Here is a 26,685-nt window from a genome sequence, read left to right on the forward strand (position 1 = left end):
GCCAAAATTGATTTGATATTGGGCTCATGTACTCCAGGAAGGAGCTGTTTGATATGTTCTGCACCAGTAAAAATGCTAGTTGATCTGCAATGAACTTTGTAGAACAAAGACACTGGTCTTTTGAATGATTTCTACACCAAACTTAAAAAGACAGTAATTCACTGTTGTTAACTATGTATGATAGCTCAAGAAGGTAATATTCTACGGAACATGCTACGAATCCTACCCACATCAATAAACACATGAAAACAAGAGTGGATTTGTGGTTCCATCTAAATGCACTTTTAAATGCTAACAGCATGCTCAAATGTGCCCAAGCCGATGAGGCTGTCTTGATTACCCTGGCTTGGGTATCAACGAGTAAACTGAGCACGGCATTGACATCTGATTTGTAGACTCTTTCACCTTGTTGCAGCTCTCTTGGTTGGTCTGAAATGACCATCTTCTGTATTCGTTTTACTTGTACTGTACATTGCAGTCTTTGACATTTGGGGCCATTGATGCTTCTAACCAATCATTTTGCCTTTCTAGTCACTGATGTCCGTTTGTATACAAGTTATAATAATTGTTAAAACGTTTAGTGGCAAGTATTTTAAGTCACTCATTTGTGTGTCAATGTTTCTTTGCAATGAATGCACTTGACTCGTAATAACAGACTCTAAGGAGGAAGACGAAAATCAGCCTTGTCTCTTTGCACAAACATCCATCCTCGGTGTCAGTACAACAGCAGTTTTCTTGTCGTTATATCTACTATGATTATGTAGCAGGAATGTCCTAAATGTAATATTTCTCAGCACACTCAAAAACTATTGGAACTATAGCTCCCATAAGTTGATAATAATGATGCACAGTAGTGCTGCCATACCAAACATATTGCATATTCACCAAGTGTTGTCGATACTACACAACAATAGAGAACAAACAGGTGCAGATGCACAATTGCAAACATTTTAGTTAATTTTCGTAGTTGCCTTTGTTCGTGAAGTTAAATATTCTCGTGAGTTCCTCTCTGGCCTCCAAAATATTATATATACTTTGGGTGCAAATATACAAAAGAGGAGACCAGCACTTGAGGACAAAATAGCAAATATTTCAACAGCAACCAAATACTTTCCCTTTGTGCTCAGATACGCAGGAATAAAAGTCAACCAGACACTGACAAACACAAGCATGCTGAAAGTGATGAACTTGGTCTCGTTGAAGCTGTCAGGTAAGTTCCTGGCTAGGAAGGAAACAATGAAGCTCACACTGGCCAAGAGTCCCATGAAGGCCAACAGGCTGTAGAACCAGATGTTAGAACCCTCGTTGCATCCAAGGATTATCTCTTTAATGGCAGGGCTAGTGCTGTGTTCTGGGAATGAGGGGGATGTTGCCAGCCAAGCAACCCCAATGGTCACTTGAATTAAAGTGCAGGTCAGAATGAGGTTGTAAGCTACCCTTGGACCTAAGAACTTCTTGAGATTGCTGTTGGGCTTTGTGGCTCTGAAGATAATGACAACTGTGATGGTTTTAGCAAGCACACAAGAAATACACAGGGAGAAGATGACTCCAAAGATGATTTGTCGCAGCATGCAGGTCCATTTCGTGGGACGGCCAATGAAAATCAAGGCACAGAGGAAACAAAGCATGAGAGATACAAGCAGCAGGTAACTGATCCCGCGATTGTTAGCTTTCACCACTGGAGTGTCCCGGTACCAAAAAAAGACCCCAAAGACACAAGAACAATTTAGGAAGAAGAAAATGGATATAAACACTAATATTGAACCCAGAGGCTCCTCGAAGGACAGAAAGTCAATTGATTTTGCTACACATTTGTCTCTTAAGTCACTGGTCCAATGATCATCAGGGCACTTCATGCAATCCGTAGAATCTAGGAAGACATTAGAACCTTAGATTACACAAGCATCAATTATTGAAAACGAGAACTGTATTTTGTAGATCATAATGACAGGCAAAAATACATGCATGGCATTGACCACCTCTAGATATTTAAATAAAAATAACATATATATATATATATATATATATATATATATATATATATATATATATATATATATATATATATATATATGTTATTTTTATTTTAATATACATATATATATATCACAAAAAATATTTAGCTCCTTTCAGTGAAATTAGAAGAAGAAATATTGTTTATTCAGGAAACATTCCTGCAACACTGAAGCATTTCGACCCTCCCAGTCTTTCGCAGTTGGTGAATCCATTTTCAGTTTCATCTTAAACAAAGTCTGTCCATCCTGCCTCCTATGAGGCATTCTGAAATTAGTAGTTCCTAACCAGCATATTCCACAAGCAACCAATATTTCACAGGAACGCTTTAACAAATAATAAGACAGCCATACTAGTTAGGCGAGAGTACTAGTGCTATTCTCAATGTAGTACTTCAAGTGCGCATTATATTCAATAGTCGGCCCAAGAAGTATTTTATTCAATACCATATTCAGACCAATTGCTAGTGAAGCAGCCATTCATCACCATTGTATTGTTACCTTAGTGGCATGTCTGTTTATGATGATCGTGTCTCTTGAAATTGATGACCAGGTAATTCATCACCACAATGTTGTAACATTGTAATCTTAGTGGAATATCCATAAATGACAATTGTGTCTGGGTTAAACTCGTTGTTAAGCCTGGGCAAATGTTTAATTATGCCAGAGAAATCAGAGTTTATTCCAGCAATTATGCATTTTTCTTGTAAATGTGAAACTACCAAAATGATGTGATTAATTCAGATTGAGTAATTGAGAGTAATTTGTTGCTAACATCCTACTGGAGGAATACAGGAACAATGAGTAAAGGGAAAATTAGTGACTACTGGCTACTTCTGTTTGTTTCATGTAGCATTTAGTGCTATTCTCTTCACAAAAATGCATGCTTGGGCAACTAAATGCTGGATTAGTCTTCTCACATAATTATACATAATTACAAGTAATTTTGCAGTAGTTAGGAGTAATTACACTAACAAGAATTATGCCAGTTTTGCCCACCTCTACTCAATGTCTCATATATCTTGAGTGATTATGGCACTTCTTACCCCACTCAAGTTTATTGCAATGCCATCTAACGAGAGGATGAATGGAGTTATCGTGTCTTTATCTCTATAGGTGCACCTATAGTTCTTCGTCATTGTTGACAGAAATGGCATCTTTCTTCTTACTCAGATGATATATCTAGATTCAACTGATGTAGTTGCTTTGTTCCGTCACTGCCTCATTCATTTTTCATCACCATATCCATCCCATAAAATTGTATTGCTTTTCAATTCTTGCCATGGTGTTTTATGCAAGGTTTTTCTATGACAAAGCTAACAGGGGATGAAATTAAATAATTGAATTGTGGAAAAAGTGGTTGAAAATACTTGCAATCCCACTGGGGCATAACTAAAGAGCAATGTTGTCCAGAGATTTTAATGAAGAAATTTGATGAAGAGTTTGTTTTGACTAATGTCATCCGATTGCGAATATAAGTATCAACCGAAATAGTAATTGGTGATTAAATATTTGATATTCACAATATGGCCACCACAGTACATCAGTGCACAGTAACAATGGGGAAATTTAGGTATCATGATGGCATTACAATATTCTGGAACAAGATGTACAACAAGGAGGTGTTTTGTAGGGGTCTTACATTTCAAGAAATATGCAATTAAAGTCGAATTAGGGTTGATCAGATGCATTGAATGTATTGCAGAAGTAATTTAGATACATTATTTTTGGTATTTAGAGGAAGCGGTTTAATAAATCAATTAGCTCAAGGATGAATGATCAGAATTATTGGTTTTTTTGTGAAAATGTTATTGTTATTGCTTACAACATTGCTGATTACAAACAACACTTGTAATTTTCGGGTCATACATTGTACAAGGTAGTGCATTGGAGGGAGCAAAGCGTAAACATGTCCATCTTTTCAAATTTCTCGATGTGCACTTTCTCAATCGCTGATAATAGTTTGTCCATGTGGCGCCATGATAATGTATGTGCATTAGTCACTTAAGTTTGAGTCAGATTCTTCAGGTGGAGGGGTGCATATGTTTCCTCAGAAGGAGTTCCATTTCCCCCACACCGCACCCATTTTCGGGGACACCCTCTGTGAATAAATACCGCTTTTTCTGCCACCATTGTTCTGTCTAAGTCACAACACCAATGCTGCTGTAGGGGGACGGTTGGTGCTCCCCAATGTTGGCGAGATTCCGTTTAGCTATTGTGATCCCTAGGGTCGCCCAGGCCTGTGATGTGTGATTAAAGTTGGTTGGTTCCCATATGTTGAGAAGGCACCTCTGTGGTTCTGGAGGGACCTCTAAGCTGAATATCTGTGTGATCGTGACCATGATAGCCCCCCAGTAATGTGTGATTTTGGGACAGTCCCACAGCGTGCGGTAAAAAGTGCCTGCCAGCCCACAACCCCATAGACATAGAGGTGTGTCCGTCCGTCTTATTTTATGAAGTGTAGTTCTGGTATATATGTTATGTGCTGTATTTTCAATTGCACCAGTTGGAGTCTAGATGGGATTGCCAATTCATGCGGGGATGCTAGTGCCTCCTGCCAGTCCTGGTCTTCCATATCTCTGAGCTCGGCCTGCCACTTTTCTCTCAGATTGTGTGTGGGATCTTTCTAATTATTTATCAGTTTGCGGTATGTAAGAGAGATTGCTTTTTTGGTAATGCAGTCTGTCAGTAGACGGTATTTGAGCGGCGAGGACTCAGGGAGATCAGTACCCTGTGGTATGGCTTTTGTAAGTAAATGTCTTTGTACTTGTATAGCGCACAGCTACCCGCAGTGGGTCTCCCGGCGCTTGCACGAATACCGCAAGGGAACCCTTCCTGGTTTTCCGTGTGAAGTGTCCACTCCTGGGCACCCCCTAGGTGAAACCAGGCATCCCCGGCGCTGTGGGGGCCGTTGTGGAGACTAAGCAAGCTATTGCCCAGAGTTGCAGCGTGGGACCCATGAGTAAGTGCATGTTTGATTTGTAGGTATCGGAATTGCTCTGTATCGTCTATCTGGTAGGTTGCTCGTAACTGGGCAAACGTAACCATCTCCACCTTCTTCCATAGGTCTCCAATCCTAGAAATACCAATAGGATCCCATCAAGTAAATTCTTTACTGTTGTGAAGTGTACTCAGTTTCAGTGTGTCCCAAAGTGCTGTGTGTTGTGTAAGCACTCCGTCCCAGCCAAGCGCTCGTAACGCTGTGAACCAGATGTGCACTGTGTGTGCTGTGGGGCCGATCAGTGTGTTTTTCCGGGCCTTATTATGTCATGTGCCCCAGATTCCGTCTGTGCCAAGGGTGTGCCTATCCAGGCGTAGGGCCAGTTCCTCCTGTGGGGCGTGGAGCCAGTGGTTAACCACTATGAGCTGGGAGGCCCAGTAGTATTTTTTATTTATTTATTTATTTAAGTGCTTGTATAGCGCAGGAATCGACCCCCGAAGTGGTATCTCCGCGCTTGCTTCGCCAGATGTGCATCAAAACAGAGCTTTAGGAAGACATAAGAAACTATGCTGTCAAGAACAGGTGTGTCTTGAGTGTTCTCCTAAATTTAAGATAATCAGTAGTTTGTCTCAGTCCAGGGGGAAGTTTATTCCAAAGGGTAGGGCCCATATAAGATAGGCCTCGCCCACCCTGCCGTACCTTTTTAACCAGCGGGATCTGTAGCAATAGTTGGCCGCTGGAACGAAGAAGACGTTCCGGGTTATAGATGTTACATTTTTCAGTCAGATATTGAGGGCCTGAGCCAAACAAACTTTTGTGTATGACACAGCAGATCTTAAACTTAACCCGTTGACGAATGGGCAGCCAAAGGAGTCTTTCAAGGAGGGGGCGAGAAGGCGTTCTAGGGGGGACATTTAAGACCAATCTAGCCGCGGTGTTCTGAGCCACTTGCAGTCTGTTGAGTACCTCTTCATTAGCAGACAAGAAGAGGCCATTACAGTAATCTAGCCGGCTGATTACAAGGGCCTGGACAAGGGTCTTTCTAAAAATGTCCGACAAGTATGGAAATACACGCCTCAGAAGTCCTATCATCCGAAAACAGGACCTCGTCACCTGGTTTGCATGCTCTTTTAACAGTAATCCCTGGTCCAACCGTACACCTAGATTCTTCACTGTCTGTTTAGGGCAGGGAACAGGTCCCAGATCGGGTGGCCACCAATCTGGAGACCAATGGAGAGGAGGTTTCCCAAAAAGCATGACCTCTGTCTTGCCCACATTACATTTTAGGCAGTTAGAGGCCATCCAGTCAGACACTGCTCTCATTCCCTCCGCAAAAGAATTTTTGATTGCGGGAGTGAGGGTCTGGAATGGAAACAGAAGCTGAGTGTCGTCAGCATACGACACTGGTGTGAATCCATGTCTTCTCACAATGTCAGCTAAGGGGGCCACATACAGATTGAATAATGTGGGACTTAGGCATAACCCCTGTGGAACCCCCGTAGTGAGCTCCCTAGAAGTGGAACAGTAGGAGCCCAAGCTGACACTTTGTGAGCAGCCTGAGAGAAAACTCTCAAACCAGGACAGGGCCAAACCTCCAATCCCCACCTTCTGCAAGCGGCCAAGAAGAGTATCATGCAATACCTTGTCGAAGGATGCAGACAGATCCAACAGCACCAGAATCATAGAGCCCCCTCTATCCTGTGCCATTCTGATGTTATCTGGCACAGAGAGGAGCGCTGATTCGGTGATGTAGTTGCGTCTGAAACCTGATTGAGTATAATCGAGCCCTCCTGATGTCTTGATAAATTGGGACAACTGGGTATTCACATGTTTCTCGGTCAGCTTGCTTAACCCCTTCAGTGCTGATGACAAAGCCAGCTCGTCCTGGGCTTTACCTGCCCTGTGCTTATGACGAGCTGGCTTTGTCACAAACAATGGGATTACAAAGGATCCAGCACCCAGCGGGAAAACCCCTAGCAGCCAAGGTGTTAAATATGGCAGAAGGGAAATGAAGCGGAGGTTGGATAGATCTGTCCATGGTGAGGCCAAGTTCTTACGAATAGGGTTAACTACCGCTCTTTTCCATTCTTGGGTAACCGACCCTCCCTAAGAGAAAGGTTTATTATTGATTGAATCATAGGGCCAAGTAGGTTGCATAAAGACGCAGCCATTTTGGCAGGCAGGAGATCCAGAGGAGACCCTGTTTTAATATGACTTGTCAATGAATTGATGTCATCTAAACTAATCTAGGGGAAGACAGTGAGTGTAGGTGTAGGTGTATCACTATTATGTAGACTTAATGGTGGAGAGGTACTGACGGCGTTACCGTTACAATTAATTACTTTAAAAAAAATCATAAATTGGCTCTATTTTATTTTCAAAGAATAGGGAAATGTCATCACACAGGGGCTGAGAGAAATCATCAGGACTCTCACAGGCTACAGGTTTCACAAATGTCTGTAGAATCCTGTAGAGTTCTTTGGAGGAATTGCCTGCCTCTATCAACTGTGAAGTGAGACAGCTCCTCCTGGCTAGCCTGCTATTTTTGTGGTATAAAGACAGGGCATAAGCAAATTCTCTCCTGCTTTCCTCTGTGTGGTTCTTTCGCCATACTTTTTCCAATTTCCTACATCCCTGTTTCTCTATCCTAAGTTGTTCAGTATACCATATCTCTTGTTTAGATATGGGAAGCTGTTTATGTAATTTCATAGGGGCCAACACGTCAACCGCCTCTAAAAGAGAGGTATTAAACTTAGATAAAGCAGAGTCCACATTGTCCGTAGCTAGGACCATGTGTTCTACCCACACTTTCTGTAGGTCATCCAGTGTCAATTTCAATTCAAATTCAAATAACTTTATTCGGTTTTTTGATACAAAACCATCAAAGTTCATAATTAAAACATTAAGAGTTTGCGATTTAAAAACCCACATTACACGTCAGCTAAAACAAAACAAATATTGTCATCAATTGTCATATAACTATTATTACACTTTACATGAACCTTATTCAAGGGATTAATTTTATACAGGCTGAGGGTCCAGGCATTTCCTATATTTCATTGAACACTTTAAAAATCCAATCACAAGAGGTATACAGTCAGGTTTTAACAATTGTAAATAAAATCAGGCGGGACGGACTTGAACAAAGTTTAGCCTTTTTAAAAGGGATTTAAGATAAAAAGCCCTGGGGAATTCGTAAAATTTGCAAAAAAATACAAAGTGCAGCAGATCCTGCGGAGACAAATTGTCGCAGCCACAGGTTGCTAACACTGTCCCTTTGTGACATCCCCTCGGGACTGCTAAAAGTAGGTGGAAATGGTTCAACCAGAACCTGGTTAATAAATAGCGCTCGTATGAGGTTAATGGCCAAAGCAGATAAGGTTCTACACCAGGCATAATTTTAAGCATTATCTGAAGGCGTGCATTGGGCTTACACAGTTCATTTTCCTCCCTTTCCAGTCTTTTTCGTGTGGTGAAGGACTGTTTAATGTACACAATGTCCTTCCTGGTGATTCCTGCCGGGTTTGAGAAAAAATCCGGGCGTCCCTCCTTGCTAAAACTGGTCTTAAGATATTTCATCCAGGGGTTTTTGATCATATAATCCAGGCTCAATACCTCTCTAAGAAGACTATGGGTTAGACCAAGCTGTTTGTTGAGCCAGCATTGCAGCCAAAATAGGAGCGGCCGTGAAGTCAGTGAGTCAATGGCGAATGGTGTGCCAGTTTCTTCGTCCACCGCCATATTTGGGGTCCCCTGTGGGACACACAGAAGCTGTTTTAAAATTGTATTTTCGGCCACTTGAAGAACCTCTATATTACAGTGCCCCATAGCTCGCTACCATAGCTGGCTATTGCAATGCTCTTGGCACGGTATACTTTCAGCATAGCAGCCACTGGTCTGTTACCCCTTCTTGAGGCAAGGTCAAATAATGCTGCATTGGCCCTGGTAACTTCTCCCTTTTTTTCGGCCAGCAAGGTGTTCCAATTTAGCTGGTTATCGAAAAGAACACCTAAGTATTAGAAGGAGGTGCAAGTGCGTACCCTATTCTCATTTACCAAGAAGGGGTGGAGTTATTTTGCTCTTTTCCCCATCTGCATTACATACGATTTTGTGTTATATATGTGCAGGTCTCAGCTGATCATGAACTCGTGGAAGGCGTTTAGCAGAAGAGTCTGAAGCCCTTTCGGGGTGCGGGCCAGGAGGACTGCATCGTCTGCATACAGCAGGACGGGCAGTCCACGCTGGCCCACATACGGATAGTCGGTCCCTGTCCCTACCAAGTGACTTTCAAGGCCATTGATATATAGGTTAAATCGAAAGGGGGCCAGGATGCACCCTTGCCTGACCCCCCGTCTAGTATTAAAGTTACTTGTAACCTTGAGGTCCATAGAATATCTAACATTTGCCTTTGTATCTCCGTGGAGATCCTTATGAAAGTTCACAGATGTTGATCCACCCCTATGGCCTCCATGGACTGCCACAACTTTCCCCGGTTGACACAGTCGAATGCCGAGGAAAGATCAATGAAGGCCATATAGATGGTCCCCGGGCGTGAAAGTGTATACTTACTCAGGATCATATAGAGGTTAAGGCATTGGGCCGTGGTTGAGTGTCCTGACTGAAATCCGTATTGGGTATCAGAGATAATCTCGTTGGCCTCAGCCCAGGTCGTCAGCCTCTTCAATATTACCCCCCCTAAAACTTTGACAATGGAATCGATTAGGGAGGTGGGCCTATAGTTTAAGGTACAACTGCGGTCACCCTTCTTGAAGACGGGGACTATAGTTGATACTCCCCAAGAGGTTAGGCAACCCTTTTCGGCCGCAGCATTACCCACTGCGGTCAAAATTGGGGCCCAAAATGGCGGGCTGGATTGAAATAAATCGGGAGGGATGCCGTCTGGGCCAGGCGCCTTTTTATTGGTACGTTTGTTAATTCCCTCGACCATTTCTATTTCTGAGAACACCATAGCGTCTAAACTCAATCTTTCTTCAGGTGTAACAGAGGATTTATCTGTGCCCTTAAAAATTCCAGAGAAGTGGGCCACCCACTCATCCTCCGTAATGTTAGAACCCGCTTCCTGACCCCCTGATGCTGTTAAGGGGGAACGGTTGATAGTAGCCCAAAATCTGGAGCTGCTGGCTAGGGTTTCCGGGTCTAATAGTTCCCTCCAGAGCTCTTCTTTCAGCTCCTTTTTCCTTTTCGCCACTGCTTTCTTATAGATAGTTTGCAGTGAGCGAATAAGAGGTCTATTCTGGGGAGATAGTTTAAGAGCCCTCTTCAGGTTTCTGGCAGCTTTAGAACAGTTAGAGCAGAACCATTTGTGCTCCCCATGTGTGGTCTTACCCCCTGGGGCCTGTAGCATATTTCCCACCGTAGAAGCCAAACTCTCAAAAGCTTTGAGGACTCCCTCACCCGTTGAGTCCTCGCTTAGGCACAGTGAGAGTTCGGTGGCACAATTCAGTTTTAGTTTATCAAGAAAGGCTGATGGTAAGACCTGGTTCCATTTAATACGCCGTCCACCATTAACAGGTAATAACTCGTTTTTTCCCACTGATTTATCATTTTTGTTCATAAGGTTCCCTCCAAACAGCACACAGACTGGATTATGGTCGCTGTATGCACTCGAAGTTATGCAGAAACCCAGGAGCAGGGGCATGATATTTCTAGTAACCAGGATGAAATCTATGAAGGTTCCACGGTTTCTGCCCTTGAAGGTGGGTTCTTTTTGTTTGGATAGCGGTGGAGCCACACTCAGGGCAAACATTGGGTCAAGCTCATCTAACATGAGGTTTAGGCGTTACCCTCAGATGTGTATTCGAAATGTAAGCCCTTTATCAGCGGGCATCCCATGGTCGTTAGGGTGTTTTCACATGGGATCACCACAGAGATGGACATTGAAGTCCCCTGCGAGTAGCAGGTTCCTTCTTATAGAACCACGACACTGAGTAATAAAATTATGCAGGTCAGAGATGCCACATCCCTTACAGTGGGTGTCATTATAATAATTAATCACACACAGGCTATTTTCCTTATTCCCTAAGACAATGGCCTGATGATTACTGCTACGTGAAGGAAAGTCCCTTATGCTACATTTCAGAGCAAGGGAGGTAAAAATGGCTTCCTGAAGCTCGACCGCTTTTAGAACTAATAGCCGGAACCCAGTAGGATCTATATCCATTTAATGTAAAGTTACAATTAGTTGCCCATGTCTCCTGGAGACAGATAATGGAATAGGGACTGATAAACTGAATCCATAGAGGGTCAGAGACCTTTCCCATTAGTCCCGCAATGTTCCAAGATAAAACATTAAAATCTGAGTTTACAACGGTACCTATGGGAGCTCTCTCTACATTGGAAACAGGGGATGATGTTCCCAACTGGTAACCCTCCCTCGAGCCTTCTTTTACCGTTCTGGCCTTAAGTCCTGGATTCAACGCCTGGTTAAAGGAAGCTTTCTCCACACTCATCTTCTCTGGGGAGCATATCGACACATGCCAGGGTCCAAATGATGGCGATGGACTATGTGAGTAATCGTGCAGTCAGTCGCAATCGTTGAGACCCGATAGAGCATTAAATCTGTTAGTGACATCCAGGTGCCCGAGATAACCGGGGCCATCCCTTATAGGGGCTCTAGTATGTCTCGCTGGAATAGAATCCCACCCAAAAGTTCTCATAGGATGAGGTAGCCTATTTCTGTATGTGCTATGGTCGGTGACACCCCACTGTCCAGGTTTGTAGAAGAACCCAAGTGGTAATATCTCTATGCCCTGTCCCCTTCGTGAAGTATCCACCGCCACCTCCCTGAGGATTCTTTCTACCGGGACTGGACTGTTAACATTTATTACTATGCAGTCTCCAGTTAAAGTTTTCCTGGAGCGACCCAGCCAGGCTACTCTCCTGGCCATGATTATGTTGTGCCCAACCGTTTGACTTGCCTCTGTGTTTTTAGATAACCAGTGTAAGACCTTGTTTTTGATCTGCGTGAAGTCCTCCACCACTCCTGGAAGAAGGGGTGGGACGTTTCCTTAGACTATTACTAAAGGGGTGCTCTGTGGTGGTAGATGTAAGAAAGAGCGACTGCCCTCACCTTGTGTCCGGTGATTGGTCTGATTAAGTCTATCAGCTTTTGGACTTACTTGATTCCCCTCTTTCTGAGTTAATACTGAGGTCCCTGGTTGCTCGTGACATCCCTCCATTTCCTCGGGTGTAACCCTCATCAGTACTAATCTGGTATCTACAGTTGTTCGCGGCCCTCTCTCCTTTACTGTGCCAATTTGTCCAGCCGTTAGGACCGGGGGATGCTCAGGGACAGTCTGTTTGCATTGCTGGATAACTTGATCCCCTGTGCGCTTACTATCTACTAGGGAATTAAGCAAGAGAGTATTATCTGATGTGGCCTGTTGTAACCTGCCTAAATTGTCATTAATTAATTTAAGTCTCTCGACAAGGGGCAACACTAGTGACTTAACAATCTGTTCTATCTGAGCTATTAGCCCACCCATTCCCTGTTCAGGCACTAAGGTTGTAGCTGACTGATGACCCTTCATTGGAGGGGATTGCACCCTTTTTACCATGACCGGGTTTAGGGGTTGAAAATTGCTGGGGGTACCCGCGGGGTGTATGGTATTGCTCACAAATTTGGGCGTCTTTGACCGCCTCCCATTTTTCCCTCCCCTACGCCGCTTCCGTTTCTCAATACATTTTGTGCTAGGGGCTGCCCTTTTAGCTGTGGAGTTATTAATAGCAGGCTTTGGGTCAGGATTGTCACTTTCCTCGTGAGTATCAATGCTATCCTGAATGTAATTTCCGATGGAGATGGTACTTTGTCTGCCTGATTCTATACTACTCTCTGGTAGTCCTAGGTCAATGAGGCACTGGCTGGTTCTATTTTCGGGGGTGTTGCAACTCTGTATGGCGCCCAAAGAGGATCTTTTTAAGCTAAGCAATCCAGTTGAGAGCCTTTTAACAGTGAGATCGATCTCTTTTTCAAGGGCTGCAGCTGCCCTAACAATAACGTTATCTATAGTTCCTACAATACTCCCCCCGTTAGCTTTCAAATGTAGGTTCCCCCCTTTGGCTGATTTTGTGGGCATGCCTAGGTGTAAGGTAGAGGCACAGGCTAAGTAACCAGAGATGAAGAAAAACAGGGGAGAATAGAAAACTTAAAGCTTAAAACCCTCTCAGTCCTCAAAGGGTTCTTACAATGTCTTGATCACCTTAGGTTGCAGTGACAGTAGAGGTCAATGTTCCAGGGCTTAGGGGGGTGGCCCATCCCGTCCTCAGTCGGCCTCGGACAGCCACAGACGGTCAAGCCCTTGGCCCGTGCTTCTCCCGGACGTTCCCGCGTGCTCCCGCGCTACGGGAAAGATGGTCAAGTTAAATCACGGCTTACGCTGGGGGCGTGCCGATGGTCCGGGCCAGGTGTGTCAAACAGAGGGGGTCTTGGTACTTGAAGTCCCCCGGTGTCAGCAATAAAAATTCAAGCCTCGCCGCTCTCACTCAGGGCGCTATGGAATAACAGATTTTCTCCCCAAGGCACAATAGTGTTCTCCGAGGACAAGAGATGAAATCACACCGCAGGACAATGCCACAACCAGCACCAGCGCTGCGGCACCCGCGATAGCGGGTGCGGCGAGCTGTTATCAGTGCGCCTGAGGCTGGGGGCGTGCCGATGGTCCGGGCCAGGTGTGTCAAGCAGAGGGTGTCTTGGGACTTGCAGTCCCCCGGTGTCAGCAATAAAAACCCAAGCCTCGCCGCTCTCACTCAGGGCGCTATGGAATAACAGATTGTCTCCCCAAGGCACAATAGTGTTCTCCGAGGACAAGAGATGAAATCACACCGCAGGACAACGCCACAACCAGCACCAGCGCTGCGGCACCCGCGATAGCGGGTGCGGCGAGCTGTTATCAGTGCGCCTAAGGCTGGGGGCGTGCCGATGGTCCGGGCCAGGTGTGTCAAGCAGAGGGAGTCTTTGGACTTGCAGTCCCCCGGTGTCAGCAATAAAAATTCAAGCCTCGCCGCTCTCACTCAGGGCGCTATAGAATAACAGATTTTCTCCCCAAGGCACAATAGTGTTCTCCGCGGACAAGAGATGAAATCACACCACAGGACAACGCCACAGCCAGCACCAGCGCTGCGGCACCCAATGTCACCTTATGCCATTGTCTACGCCACTGGGGCGGAAGATCCGACTGTTTATTAGGTTTGTCCTGGTCAAGGAGAAAGAATTCCAACAGAAAGTGGTCGGAGCAGCTTACTCGGGTCGAGGGTCGACACAATATCTTAGCACAGTTAGAAAAAATTAAATCTAGAGTGTGGCCTCCTATATGAGTAGGACCTTTATTGTGTATTTCAAGCTCTAAAAGGGAAAGATCTGAGAGCAAAGACAGCATCTCAGGGAGATTAGGGAGGTCTACATGAATGTTAAAATCCCCCAGAAGGAGAAATATATATAGTATAGTTGAATGTTGGGCAGGGCAATTCTGCCATCGTACCAGCTCCTTGGAAGCTTGCACATTGCTATGCGGGGGGCTTTCCCTACCAGAGGAGATGGCCTACCTCTGCCTCAATTGATGTGAAAGAGGAGTGGGAAACTGGGGTTGGTGTGTTTTGCAGATGGTACAAAAACCTTGGAAGAGCCATCATTTTGAAAAGGACCACTCGGCCCAAGCGCTTCAGGGGCAGGGAGTGCCAATGTTTCACGTCATTCTGTAGTCTCCTAAGGGGTGGGATAAGGTTATGCTTGTAAAATCAAGTAGGATCTGGCGTGATATGGATGCGCAGATATTTGAACCCATCTTCCGCGATTTGTATCCTGACACCTCTGGGCAGGTGTGGGGGGGACCATTAAGAATGTATAAGACTGACTTCGCCCAGTTAACCATGTATCCAGAAACCCTGTCGTAAGACTCACAAATGTCTAACAAGCAATTGATCGACCGTCTGGGGGACGTCATGTGTAACAAGATGCCTTCTGTATACAGGGAAATGCGGTCCTCCCACCCCTCAGACAATCGCAGTCCACGTACTACGGCATCCCCCCTTATCCATGCTGCTAGCGGGTCAAGCACCAGAGCAAACAAGAGTGGGGACAAATGTCAGTCCTGTCTGGTCCTGCACCCCAGGGGGAAGTCATCAGACACTCGCCCATTAACTACTACTTGTGCCTTTGGCTGTGTATACAGAAGCTGAACCCAAGCGCAGAATTTGGGGCCAAAACCAAAACGTTGCAGCACTGAAAATAGAAAGGGCCATTCCAACTGATCAAAGGCCATACTGGCATCTAATGAGAGGATGATCACCTCCTCCTGGATAGTTGGTATGCGAGCCATCACCCTGTGAAGCCATCTTAAGTTCATCGCCGTCTTTTGTCCCCGCATTAAACCGGATTGGTCGGGGTGTATAAGGGTCGTTAAGTATGGCTGGAGCCTGGTTGCCAGTGCTTTCGCTAATATTTTCGCTTCTGCATTGAGGAGAGAATTTGGGCTGTAGGAGGCACATTCCTGCGAGGATTTATCCAGTTTTGGGATCACCACAAGTTTTGCTACCCTCTGGTCTCTAGGGAGCATTCCTGCTTCCAGGCTGGTCTCATACATCTTCAACAAGTGTGGCACCAGTATATCTGCTTCATTTTTAGAGAGCTCCACAGGAATACCGTTAGGACAAATTGCTTTGCCTGGTTGGAGTCCTCTAATAGCTACTGTATTTTCATCAACCATGAGAGTTGCCTCTAGTGTTTGTACCTCCTGAGGCGCCAGCGTGGGCAGAAGTATATCTCTAAGAAAGGCCAGATTCTCCTCTACTGTTGCTTTTGCATTGGGTGTGTAAACTGTATTGCGCAAAGGCTGTGACTATGCCCTGTGGGTCTGTCATTACCTTCCCATTGGGTAATTGTAGTTGTGCTACCCAATGACTGGCTCATTCCTTTTTATCTAGCCAAGCAAGGAGCTTGCCTGCTTTGTCTCCCACTTCATAGATATTGTGTTGTGTTTTCATAGCTCTTGCCTTCGCGTCTTCCCACATGTGGTCCCTGTATGCTTGTTTAGCGAGGTCCTATGTGTGGGTCGTTTTAGCGTTTGGGTCTCCTGCGTTCTTGCTTTCCGCCAGGTTCACCGCCTGTTCAAGCTCCCGTATCTGATGTGCCTTGTCTTGTTTGTGTGAAATGAATAATGAAATAGCCTGTCCATGCAGGACTGTCTTATAAGCTTCCCATAGGGTGACGCAAGAGGTTATGGAGTGTACGTTTTCTTGAAAGTAGTGCCCTGAGGCTTTGTGCAGACCTTTCCTTATGGTTGGGACTATCAGGTAACCCGGGTAATGGGGTAAGTGCGCCTCCTCCCAGTGTAATGTAATGTGTATTTTCTGATGTAGGGGAATGATCAGATATTCCTCTGGGGAGGTATGTGATCTCCATGACTCTCTCTAGGCTTGCTGGGGATGTAGGGTGTGTTCTATCCTAGACATGCTATTGTGTGTGCCGGAGTAGTATGTGTACTGGCGCATCATGTGGTAGCGTGTGCCCCAAACATCCGCCAGCCGCAACACGTCTATGAATTCTTGTAGGCTTGGTGAAGATGTCCCCTGGTCTCTCGGTGGGTGTCTGTCCCATACAGCATCTAGCGTGGCATTAAAGTCACAACCCATGATCAATTCCCCTTGAGGGACTGAAAGCAGGAATCTACCAAGGGCCGGGAAGACCAAATTGTGAAGTGCAGGGGGAATATATACTGAGACTGGGTTGTATGCTCACCCTTCCCACTGACAGGAGAGCGCTGCAAAGCATCCTTGATCATCTGTCTGAGTTACTTGTCTCACCAGTGGGCAACTTTTTTGAACCAATATTCCCACCCCCCTGGATCCCGATGTGAATTTGGAGTGAGCCACCATCTTGAAGCCCCATCTATCCAGAGCCTTAGTCGCGGGCACTCGTAATGAGAAAGCTGACCTCCCCTCGTTGAGAAGCTCACCAGGAGGTTTATTTTCCACGCTTGCCATCGGCAACTTGATGTTGCTGATCACGAACAAGGAAAAAGTCTCGCCGGGATGTCATTTTGCTTGCTCGTGATTGCCAACTTGATGTTGAGGACTGCGAGCAAGCAAAAAATGACTGCTGCACTACGCTATGCTACGCATGTTTGAACTGTGCTACGTGCAATTCGCGTAGTGTGAAGTAGCACAAAGTTCGCAAACTATACAAGCGTAGCGTAGTGCTTTGCACATGCTTAATATAGAAGGCACTTCTCCCCTGTTGTTACCGGTATCTCTCTTCTTGGGTTGCAGTGGCCCCTGCATGTATGATCTTTGGGTGCAAAGAGGCCTCACTTCTCTGTTAGACGCCTAGTGTGCATGTAGGGTGAGGATGGCAGGATGGTTTCTCGCAGGTTCGCCGAGCACAGTTCGTTTACCGCCGTTGTTTATAGGCCGCGTCGATTTGGGCACTCCTTTTCCGGGCCGCCGTTTCACACAAGGCCTCTGCTGCGTTTGCGGCTGCAGGCCATTCTGTTTCTTCGCCTCTCAGAGTGCACAAGACTTTCAGTGCAGGTTCGGAGTACGGTCGGAGAGTGCCTCGGTGTTCCAGTTCCTGAATTATGACTTTGGGGTCTGATTTTGTCCGGATTAATGAGCGGATTTCACAGGGATTTCTCTGTGCTTGCCGGAGCTCTTCTAGGTTGCGGCCATCACGTTCGGCGCAAGCCAGGCCCTGACCAGAAATATTTGATAGTGGAGTCCACCATGTGTTGAAGTAGGTGCAAGCACATTAGTGACACAAAATGTTCTTTTTGTATCTTGATTGTCTGGTTGTATTTTGTTTATGGCTATCACACATATTTATTTATACTTTGTATATAAAATGACTCCTGGCATCGAGAATAAGGCTTTTTGATCTGTAACCTGTTGATGCTTCTAGGCATTATATAATAAACAAGTGATACATGATTTCTTGAGTGCTGATCTCCTCACTCCTCACTCCTCTCTTTGTACAGCGTTGCCTTACTTGCTGTGTGCTTTAACTTTGGCCAATTTATTGTTCCCAATCCCGCGTTTCCCGCCTGGACCCGCCCGCCAGTCTCCCGCTGCCCAGCCGCTTGTAATTCCACCAAGAGCAGGGGCCGCCGAGCGGAAACTGGCGAGGGGCAACTACAGGATCCACAAGCCCTTGCGGAGTCCAGCGTCACTGGGGAGCGCCAGGAGGCGCTGAAAAACAGCATCAGCCCCACTGAGCAGGGAACTCCTCTCTCTGTACATCGTTGCCTTACTTGCTGTGTGCTTTAACTTTGGCCAATTTATTGTTCCCGATCCCGCGTTTCCCGCCTGGACCCGCCCGCCAGTCTACCACTGCCCAGCCGCTTGTAATTCCACCAAGAGCAGGGGCCGCCGAGCGGAGACCGGCGAGGGGCAACTACAGGATCCACAAGCCCTTGCCGAGTCCAGCGTCACTGGGGAGCGCCAGGAGGCGCTGAAAAGCAGCATCAGCCCCACTGAGCGGGGCACTCCTCTCTTTGTACAGCGTTGCCTTACTTGCTGTGTGCTTTAACTTTGGCCAATTTATTGTTCCCGATCCGGCGTTTCCCACCTGGACCCGCCCGCCAGTCTCTGACTGCCCTGCCGCTTGTAATTCCACCAAGAGCGGGGGCCGCTGAGCGGAGACCGGCGAGGGGCAACTACAGGATCCACAAGCCCTTGCTGAGTCCAGCGTCACTGGGGAGCGCCAGGAGGCGCTGAAAAGCAGCATCAGCCCCACCTCGCAGGACGCGAGCGGGATGCCGGGCGAAGCCCAGGCAAAGGGAGGGTCGTCTGTGGCCGTCCGAGGACGAAGAGGTCGGGTCGGGGGTACCCCCCTAACATCCCTGCCTGCTGAACAAGTAGGACACTGTTGCCCTGTATTATTGTACTATTGTGTTTTAAAGGTCTAGCCATATACATCCGCAGTGGATTATTTACATTAAGAACTCATATAATCTCACTGATACAACATCAACAATCGCAAAATGTCCACGAGAGGAAGTAGAAGCAAGACTGCCGCGGGAGCAGCTTCAGTTCTTGGGCCAATAGATAGCTTTATCACAAGAACAAATGATGCTATCGATCTCAGTATCTCATTACTGCAACGAAGAGTATCGCGTGACGTGGACATTGCCAAACGCTCTTCCCTAGGCAGCATTAAGCTAGCCAGAACCCCAGGTAATTCTAGTAATTCACATCCTACTACCATTCATGACACCCAAGGCGACCTTCATATTTTAACATACGAGGTCGATCTATCAGTGTCGGACTCCAGTACTAATTTTGATCTGAGTGGTGACCTAGAAAGATCTCAAGCTCTTAATGTGGGGCTAACACCTGAGCTTGTGGATGACATCCATGAGAAAGATGTCGCTAACACACGAGGGGGTGCAATTCCAAACAAACCTAGCAACCGATTCCATCGGCGTCTCGGGTTTCTAAGAAATGTAAACTTGCGAGAGGACAAAAAAGTAAAGAGATAGCCAGCGAAATACATCAATCCTTGGGGGCTTTGGACACAAACATGGGGGAGGAAAACAGGGACAAGCATGAGACTATTCTAGACAGTGATCACCTGATTGAACGAATTGGGGATCTTCTAAGCATCTATCTGTCACCAGTCGAATCTAGACTTGCTCGACTAGAGAAACAAATTGAAGAACTACTATCCCTAAATAAAAGAAAACCACCTATTGTTCCCCAAAATAGTGCTGTAGTTCCAAATCCAAAAGCAAATATTAGTAAAAGAACTATCCCCCAACCAAAAGCTATCCCTGGTTCAGTACCCACGATGAAACAGAAGAGCACTACCAATAATCCACCTGCTGTGAATAAACCTACCCCATCTACTAGTTCCACCCCCACTACCAACACAAACACCCAATTTGATAATAACCAGTCAGGGAAGACCCATACAGCACCTCAACATGGATCACAAATACTTAGCCAACCTAACCATTTGGCTTCCACAATGCAGCAGCCCAAGATTCTGTATGAACACCCATACAGGGCAAGACAGATCCCTTCGCGCATTACTCTTCCCCCTGAATGTGGAGCTTATGTACTTGTATTAGTAAATGTACCGACACTTAAACAAGAGCAGAGTGAAACCACTTCCTCTTTAAAAAATAAGATCTTACATTGGTTGACCCTGCACTGTAATTTTCCAATGGAATGCGCAGGGGAAATTATTCATACTCAAAGAGTAGGCTGGATAGGCCCCTTACGGAAAAAGTTTGAGGGGGATTGTGTGACAATTAATTTAAGGAACCCACAATGGGCCGAAAAGACATTAGCTAAGGCCCCTCCACCCTCTACATGGGAATTCAACACAACTCTTCTCCCACTGGGTTACTTTTATAGGCATTTGCTAACAACAAATTCAAATATGCCACCCAATATCATGAATGTATTTCAAGAAAGGCAATTTCCTTTTGAAACGCATACTACTTTTTTCCATCAAAATCCCAAGTTTGTCTATCCAACAGACTCGGTGCAATGGCATCAGAGCCAAACACACATACCTCCATCTATTCATCCCTATCTCTCTGTAACTCCATATCAAGAGAATAGGGATAATCGATGGAGACAAGCTGCTCCGGGTCCAGCTAGCCCCTATAGTATTCCTACCTATAATCGATTTAATGTTTTTTCTGGGCTGGATCTTAATGACTGACTTACCAGTCCTCAAACTAATTGGGAAACCTCACAACCTTTTAAAATAGGGGAGACTTCAACAATCACAACTTCTGATAACTTGGTAAACCAGCCTATACCTACCCTTGGTAAATGTAACCATCCCATAATAAAATACCATGAGACAGACGATTTGATGATTGTATCACCTGCTCCAACTAATTCGGGAGCAGTAGATTATATAGTCGAACCAGCCATCGCTGTAGAACTTACTTCGAATACCCTACAAGTACACTTTACATTTTGGAATATTGCAGGTTTGCTGCAAAAAAGACAAATCCCAGCTTCCTGAGTCAGATTAACATGAGCGGTCTTATCTGCCTTCAGGAGACCTGGGCCATCAGGCCAACACATATAGTGGGATTGAAGACATTCTGGTCACCTGCAAAGAAATCAATCTCTGGTAGAAATAGTGGTGGCCTAGTCACTTATATTATAAACACTCTACCTGTTGATGACATATTTCCTCTAAGACTAGAAGAGAATTTTCAGATCATTGTCTTAAAGAGTACTAAACAAAATGTATATATAGTAGTAAATTTTTATAATAATCTGTGTCAGGCTGACTTGATCACCCTTCTCTCAGAGATTTCTGCAGTACTTCAAGAACAAAGTCTAAAATATATTAAAAAGTCGTGTACAATAATTTTGGGGGGAGATTTCAATCTCCACCTATGTAGGAATAATAATAATGATAAGTGTGGTATTAGTGACGAGGATGATAATAATGTAGCACACTTCATACATTCTAATGGAGGAGAGAAAATGAGCGAGGTAATGGCAGAATTAGAGGTAAGCTTCGCTAACGAAATAAGGATCCCATCAGTACCTTTCCTGCCCACGTTCAATGGCAGATAAAGATGACTCTCCCTCTATTGACGTCGCCATAGGCGAACGGGAGTGGGTGAGTCATTTTACAAAAGTTTTTAGTAAAGACGCCTCAGTAGATATGGATCAACCAGACCCCTTGATACAGGTCATTTATCCAATAAACCTGCAGTTTTCCCATGAAGAGGTCCAAAAAGCTTTAAAATTTTCAAAAACAGCCAAAGCTCCCGGCCCGGATGGCGTCCCTGTTGACATCTTCAAATACCAACCGGACCTTTGGTCTCCCCTGTTGACCAATGTCTTGAATGCCACCACTGAAGTAGGCTTACTAGATTCCTGGAGAACATCGACGTTGGTCCCCATCTTTAAAAAAGGGGACCAAAATAGCCCATCTTGCTATAGGCCTATCTCCCTCCTGGATTCGCTCGGGAAGATGGCAGGGTGGATACTTCCCGATCGACTCTAGGAGTGGGCCACTGACCATAGCATCATCTCAGATATACAATATGGTTTTCGTGAGGGGCTAGGAACAGTGGACCAAGCTGTAAATCTGTCCCTATTGGCGGGTAAATATGTGGAGGCTAAGGGGTCCACGCTCCACATGGTGTACGTTGACCTCTCCGCAGCGTTTGATTGTGTGGCACACTCAACGCTATGGAGCATTATTTTGAAAATGGGGGTTGCTCCCCCAATTGTGGAATTCCTCAGAGAACTGTATACCGGCACTACAGGCAGGGTAAGATTTGGGGTGAAAGGTGAGCTCACGGATACTTTCAGGGTGGAAAAAGAGGTCAGACAGGGATGTGTACTGGCCCCCTTTTTATTCACCCTGTATACTAATGGCTTAGAGACCGCCATGCTTCAAGGCAGTAAAGACCTTCCTCTAATTGCACGTCGGCAGATACCAGCACTTTTATATGCCGACGACGCTGTTATTTTAGCAAGAACACCGATTGAACTCCAGCTGGCATTAGACAGATACAGCACCTTTATGGCAAGTTTAAATCTGAAATTAAATGCAAAGAAAACATATACTATGCATGCGGGGAAAACAAAAGTAAAAAATCGGAGATTGTTTGTACAAGGTGAACCACTGGACAGGACTACAACCTACCCCTATTTAGGGATTGTTATAGATGAAAAATTTAAATGGAACTCAGCTATTAATGCAAGGAAACTTTCTTTTTTGCGAGAGACGGTATCATTAAAAATGTTCTCACAAAGACTGGGGCAGCGTCCACCAACAGAATTGTTAAAAATATATAACGCGCAAATGTGTAAGCACGGCCACATATGGGGCGGGGATATGGGGTTTTGCGAATGTGGACTTAATACAAAAAGTTGAGAATTCCCTTTTGAGATACCTGCTTGCGGTACCTAAAAGCTGTTCCACGTATGCCTGTCACGCAGAACTGGGTATTAATTACATAGCAGATATTATAAAATTACAACCAGTAATGTTGTGGCGACGAATATGGGTCACCGAACAATGTCACACTAACTAGAGCGATCATTCAAGACATTTTGACACTCGATCGGTGTAGGAAAATCAAATGGCTATCTTATGTCAAAGCGCTACTAACAGACTTGGGTTATAGGATTTTTTTTGACCATCCGTCAACGATAAAAGAAATCTCCAAGAACGATCTAAAAAAGGAGTGTCTCGTACACTTGCGCCAGCTCCGCTTACTTTCAGAGATTCATAAACCATCTGTTCAACACTCTTTATTAGCGCAGACTGTGTTTTCCGTTGAACCCTATATGATGTTTAGCTTAACGCAATATGAAAAAATGCTGCTTACCCGTTTCAGATTTGATATATTTCATCTATTGGTCGCATTCCCAATACAAAATGTTTAGTCATCTACACCGTCCATGTGTCCGTGTGATTCGGTGTCCCCACAAACAACTGTACATATAACGTTATTTTGTAAATTCTTTATTGAACCACGCAAACGCTGGATATTGCCCATTTTGAAAATCTGGGGGCTTCGACAGTGTCGTCCAGCATATCTAGCACTTCAGTATCTTGAAAACGAAAATTATGCCAAAGCGATTGCATGTTTTCTTAAATTTTGTATCCGTCATCGTGCAAACCTTTGATTATGTATTATCTATAATATAATAATATATATAATGAAAGATTGCTAGATAAATGGAAAACTGTATGATATGACTGAAAAAATATATATAAACTGAGACACCTTTTTTTAACTGTTATTAACAATTGTATTTTTAACTGGTTTTAATCTTTGTAAACTTTGTAATTTGCTTAATGTGAACTTTTATGGTGTTTTTTTAAACTACCGAATAAAGTTATCATTGAATTGAATTGAGTGCTGATCTCTTTTTATTACAAAGAGGATAGGAAGGAAGACATTTCAGGTGTGAAATGCAGTTGAGGTAATTTCCAAGTGCCACTGAGGACCAGGTACCTGCTGGCACCTGCTGATTGGATTGGGACTATAAATGTAAGTATATATATATGTTAGAAACTGGGTTGTTGGTTGACTAAGGTGTAAGCAACAGCTACAATCTCTTACAGGGTAATCCACAGAAGTCAATAATTTAACATGTGCTTAACCCTGGGTAGCTTAAAACAAAAAATCAGTCAGGCTTAACTTAGAGTCAACTTAGAAACAATAACTAAAGTATATATGCAGCACACAAACAGTAATAAAGTGAAAACACAACAACAGAGAAAACCCACACGAAATTAGAATGATAGCAAACATTTTAATACATAATGTGACATCAACACAACAAAAATCCAATCAGTAGATCCAGAGTTTTGAATTCTCAAAGTTTTTAGTAAAAACTAACTTTTTGAATAAAGGTTTTATGTAGATGTCTATATTAAACCTATTTTCATTTTAAGGCAATATATGACTCCCACAAGAGACTCACAAGAGTGAGTCTAACAATTCCCCATGTGCACACCAAGGGGAAGGAACATCATGTTTTGATGTTGCAGAACACTTGTGAGACAGGGTGTTGCTAATAAAGTTGGTAATACAACGTAATATCAATTTTGTAGATGCAATGACAATATAGGTTACCTACAAAGTGGCATACATGAGTTGACATGATAACATTGACAAATATGTTGTGATTTTCATGGTTTTTGCGATCCAGCAAGACTCCTGCAAGCTTCTTAAATGAGGAACGCAAAAGTAAAGACACAAACTTCAAAGAGATATTATTGGTTATAATGAATGTTGTGAGAAACTGGGTTGTTTTTTGAAACAGGTGTGCACCCTGGGCCAGCAACAGCCATAATTATTTGCACGGTAGACCACAAAACTCATTAAATTAACCTATGATTAAACCTGAGTAGCTTGGCACGAAAGGCAGTCAGGTTTAACTTAGAGGCAATGTGTAAAGTATTTATGGAGCACACAAACCTGTCATAAAATAAAACCACCACACAAGACAAATACCAAATCAAGTTAGAAAAAAAGGTTTTTCATAATTATTTGACACAGAAATGATGGCAATCCAACCAGCAGATCCAGAGTTATACATTTTAGAAGAATTTAGTGAAAATAGCGCCATAAAGCACACATTTATTTGATAATATAACTTACTTTGAGTCAGCCTAAATGCTAAGAGGGTAAATTACATGTCTCCCCATTATCATGCTGGAAGTCCAGATGTAATGACGAAAAAGTGGACTTCTTTCACACGATCCAGACTGTCTGCAAATAAGCAATTTCTGGAGCATGGTCCCCAATGTGCTGACGGAACGCTTGTTGGGTAATTGTTGCAGAACTAAAGCCAACACTGTGACCAGTAAATTCATAGAAGTGGCATTTATACTGACTAATTATACAGGAACTGGTAGATTTTTGGGGACTCTGATCTCTAGATCGGAGAACTTAATACCTGGAATGAATTCAAATGCACAATGCTCAAAGGGGAAGACAATAATATGTTTGTGTCAGCACAGTGTGGTAAAGGCATGGAGGTGGTAATGTTATCTTATCGGGATGTTGATCACAGTGTTTGAGTAGTGGACTGCCAGTCAAAGAATGATTAAATGGAATAAAATATGGGTGTTCTTGATGGCCTTTATAGCTTGAGCTGGAAATTGAGCGCATTGTTTCTGTGCCCTTCCCCTCTAATGGTCTCATACAATGTGCACATTAAAGTGGCGAACACCTGTATTTGATTCAAAGGCACCAATAACAAATATTGGTAGTCAAATTAGCACACATTAGTAGTATGCTTTCCCCACTCCAAATGTTTTATTAAATTTAGATTATACCTGTAAAATTAATTCTGTATATACATACTGACATGTGATATAAGACACAATGATGTGAAAACACGAACCCAGGGTCTACTATGTTTATGATGCTGTCACACTTGAACTGCATGATAAAATTTAATTAAAAAATACTTAAAAAAAATAATAAAGAGTGTTTACAAAAATATGAATTCAAGTCTTCGGTGAGAGCAAAACTACAGCTTGGGAGTGTGATCTTCAAGCACAATCTGGCCTTCTGTTTTGTGTTGTCAGTGCTCCCCCCCCCTCCTTAAGGAGACAAGATCTACTAAATCCAGCACAGTGCTGCCTCATTACAGACACCATTGCCCCCACAAGCCCTCTGTGGCCCCACACCCTCAACATCTGTAGCCACAACTTTGAAAGCTCCTCTGACATCCACAGTCATAGCACCTGTGGCAACTCACTCAATGCTGCAGGGTTGTTCAGAAAGGGCTGGGGTAGGACATGCTGTAAGAAACAAGTTTCAGAGTGCAGTCACCAATTCAAATATCATGAATGAAGACCTGATTAGCTCAACTATGTGATAAGCTGGACTAGATAAATGAACTTCTAAAGGCCCCAAACAATCTCACTAGAGTCCATTATGAGTTACTAAGGTCCCAAAATGATCTCTTAAAATGTCACTAGAGTGTTCACACTGTACCTTATGGGAGGAGCAAGATGGCTTTAGAAGATTGTCTGCAGTAGTTTCTTAATTAACAAACTCTTTATGTGATCAAGTACCATCTGCTGCTAGCCCTGTCACTGAAACATTAATAGCTGGCAGCTGCATGGAATGCAGAAACTTGTACACATTGAGCCACAAGTCACTCCCCCACCCCACTCTTGTTGACACACATGCAGCTTCAGAGAGGTCATTCATCTTGCAAAGTTGAGGACAACATCCCTGAATCTACCACCAAGAGATGAAT

General features: G+C 44.2%; 1 protein-coding gene across 1 annotated transcript in view; it reads right to left on the reverse strand.

The window, feature by feature from the left end:
* Positions 1-570: 570 nt before the first annotated feature.
* Positions 571-26,685, reverse strand: part of LOC147703542 (vomeronasal type-2 receptor 26-like) — a 135,736-nt gene continuing 109,621 nt past the window's right edge. The window contains exon 3 of the mRNA XM_086928929.1: positions 571-1,870. Within this exon, the coding sequence (XP_086785055.1) occupies positions 951-1,870 (920 nt within the window). The 3' untranslated portion in view covers positions 571-950. The remainder of the gene's footprint in view (positions 1,871-26,685) is intronic.

Source organism: Lissotriton vulgaris, chromosome 7 (genome assembly GCF_964263255.1).
Source record: "Lissotriton vulgaris chromosome 7, aLisVul1.2, whole genome shotgun sequence".
Classification (NCBI taxonomy): Eukaryota; Metazoa; Chordata; class Amphibia; order Caudata; family Salamandridae; genus Lissotriton; species Lissotriton vulgaris.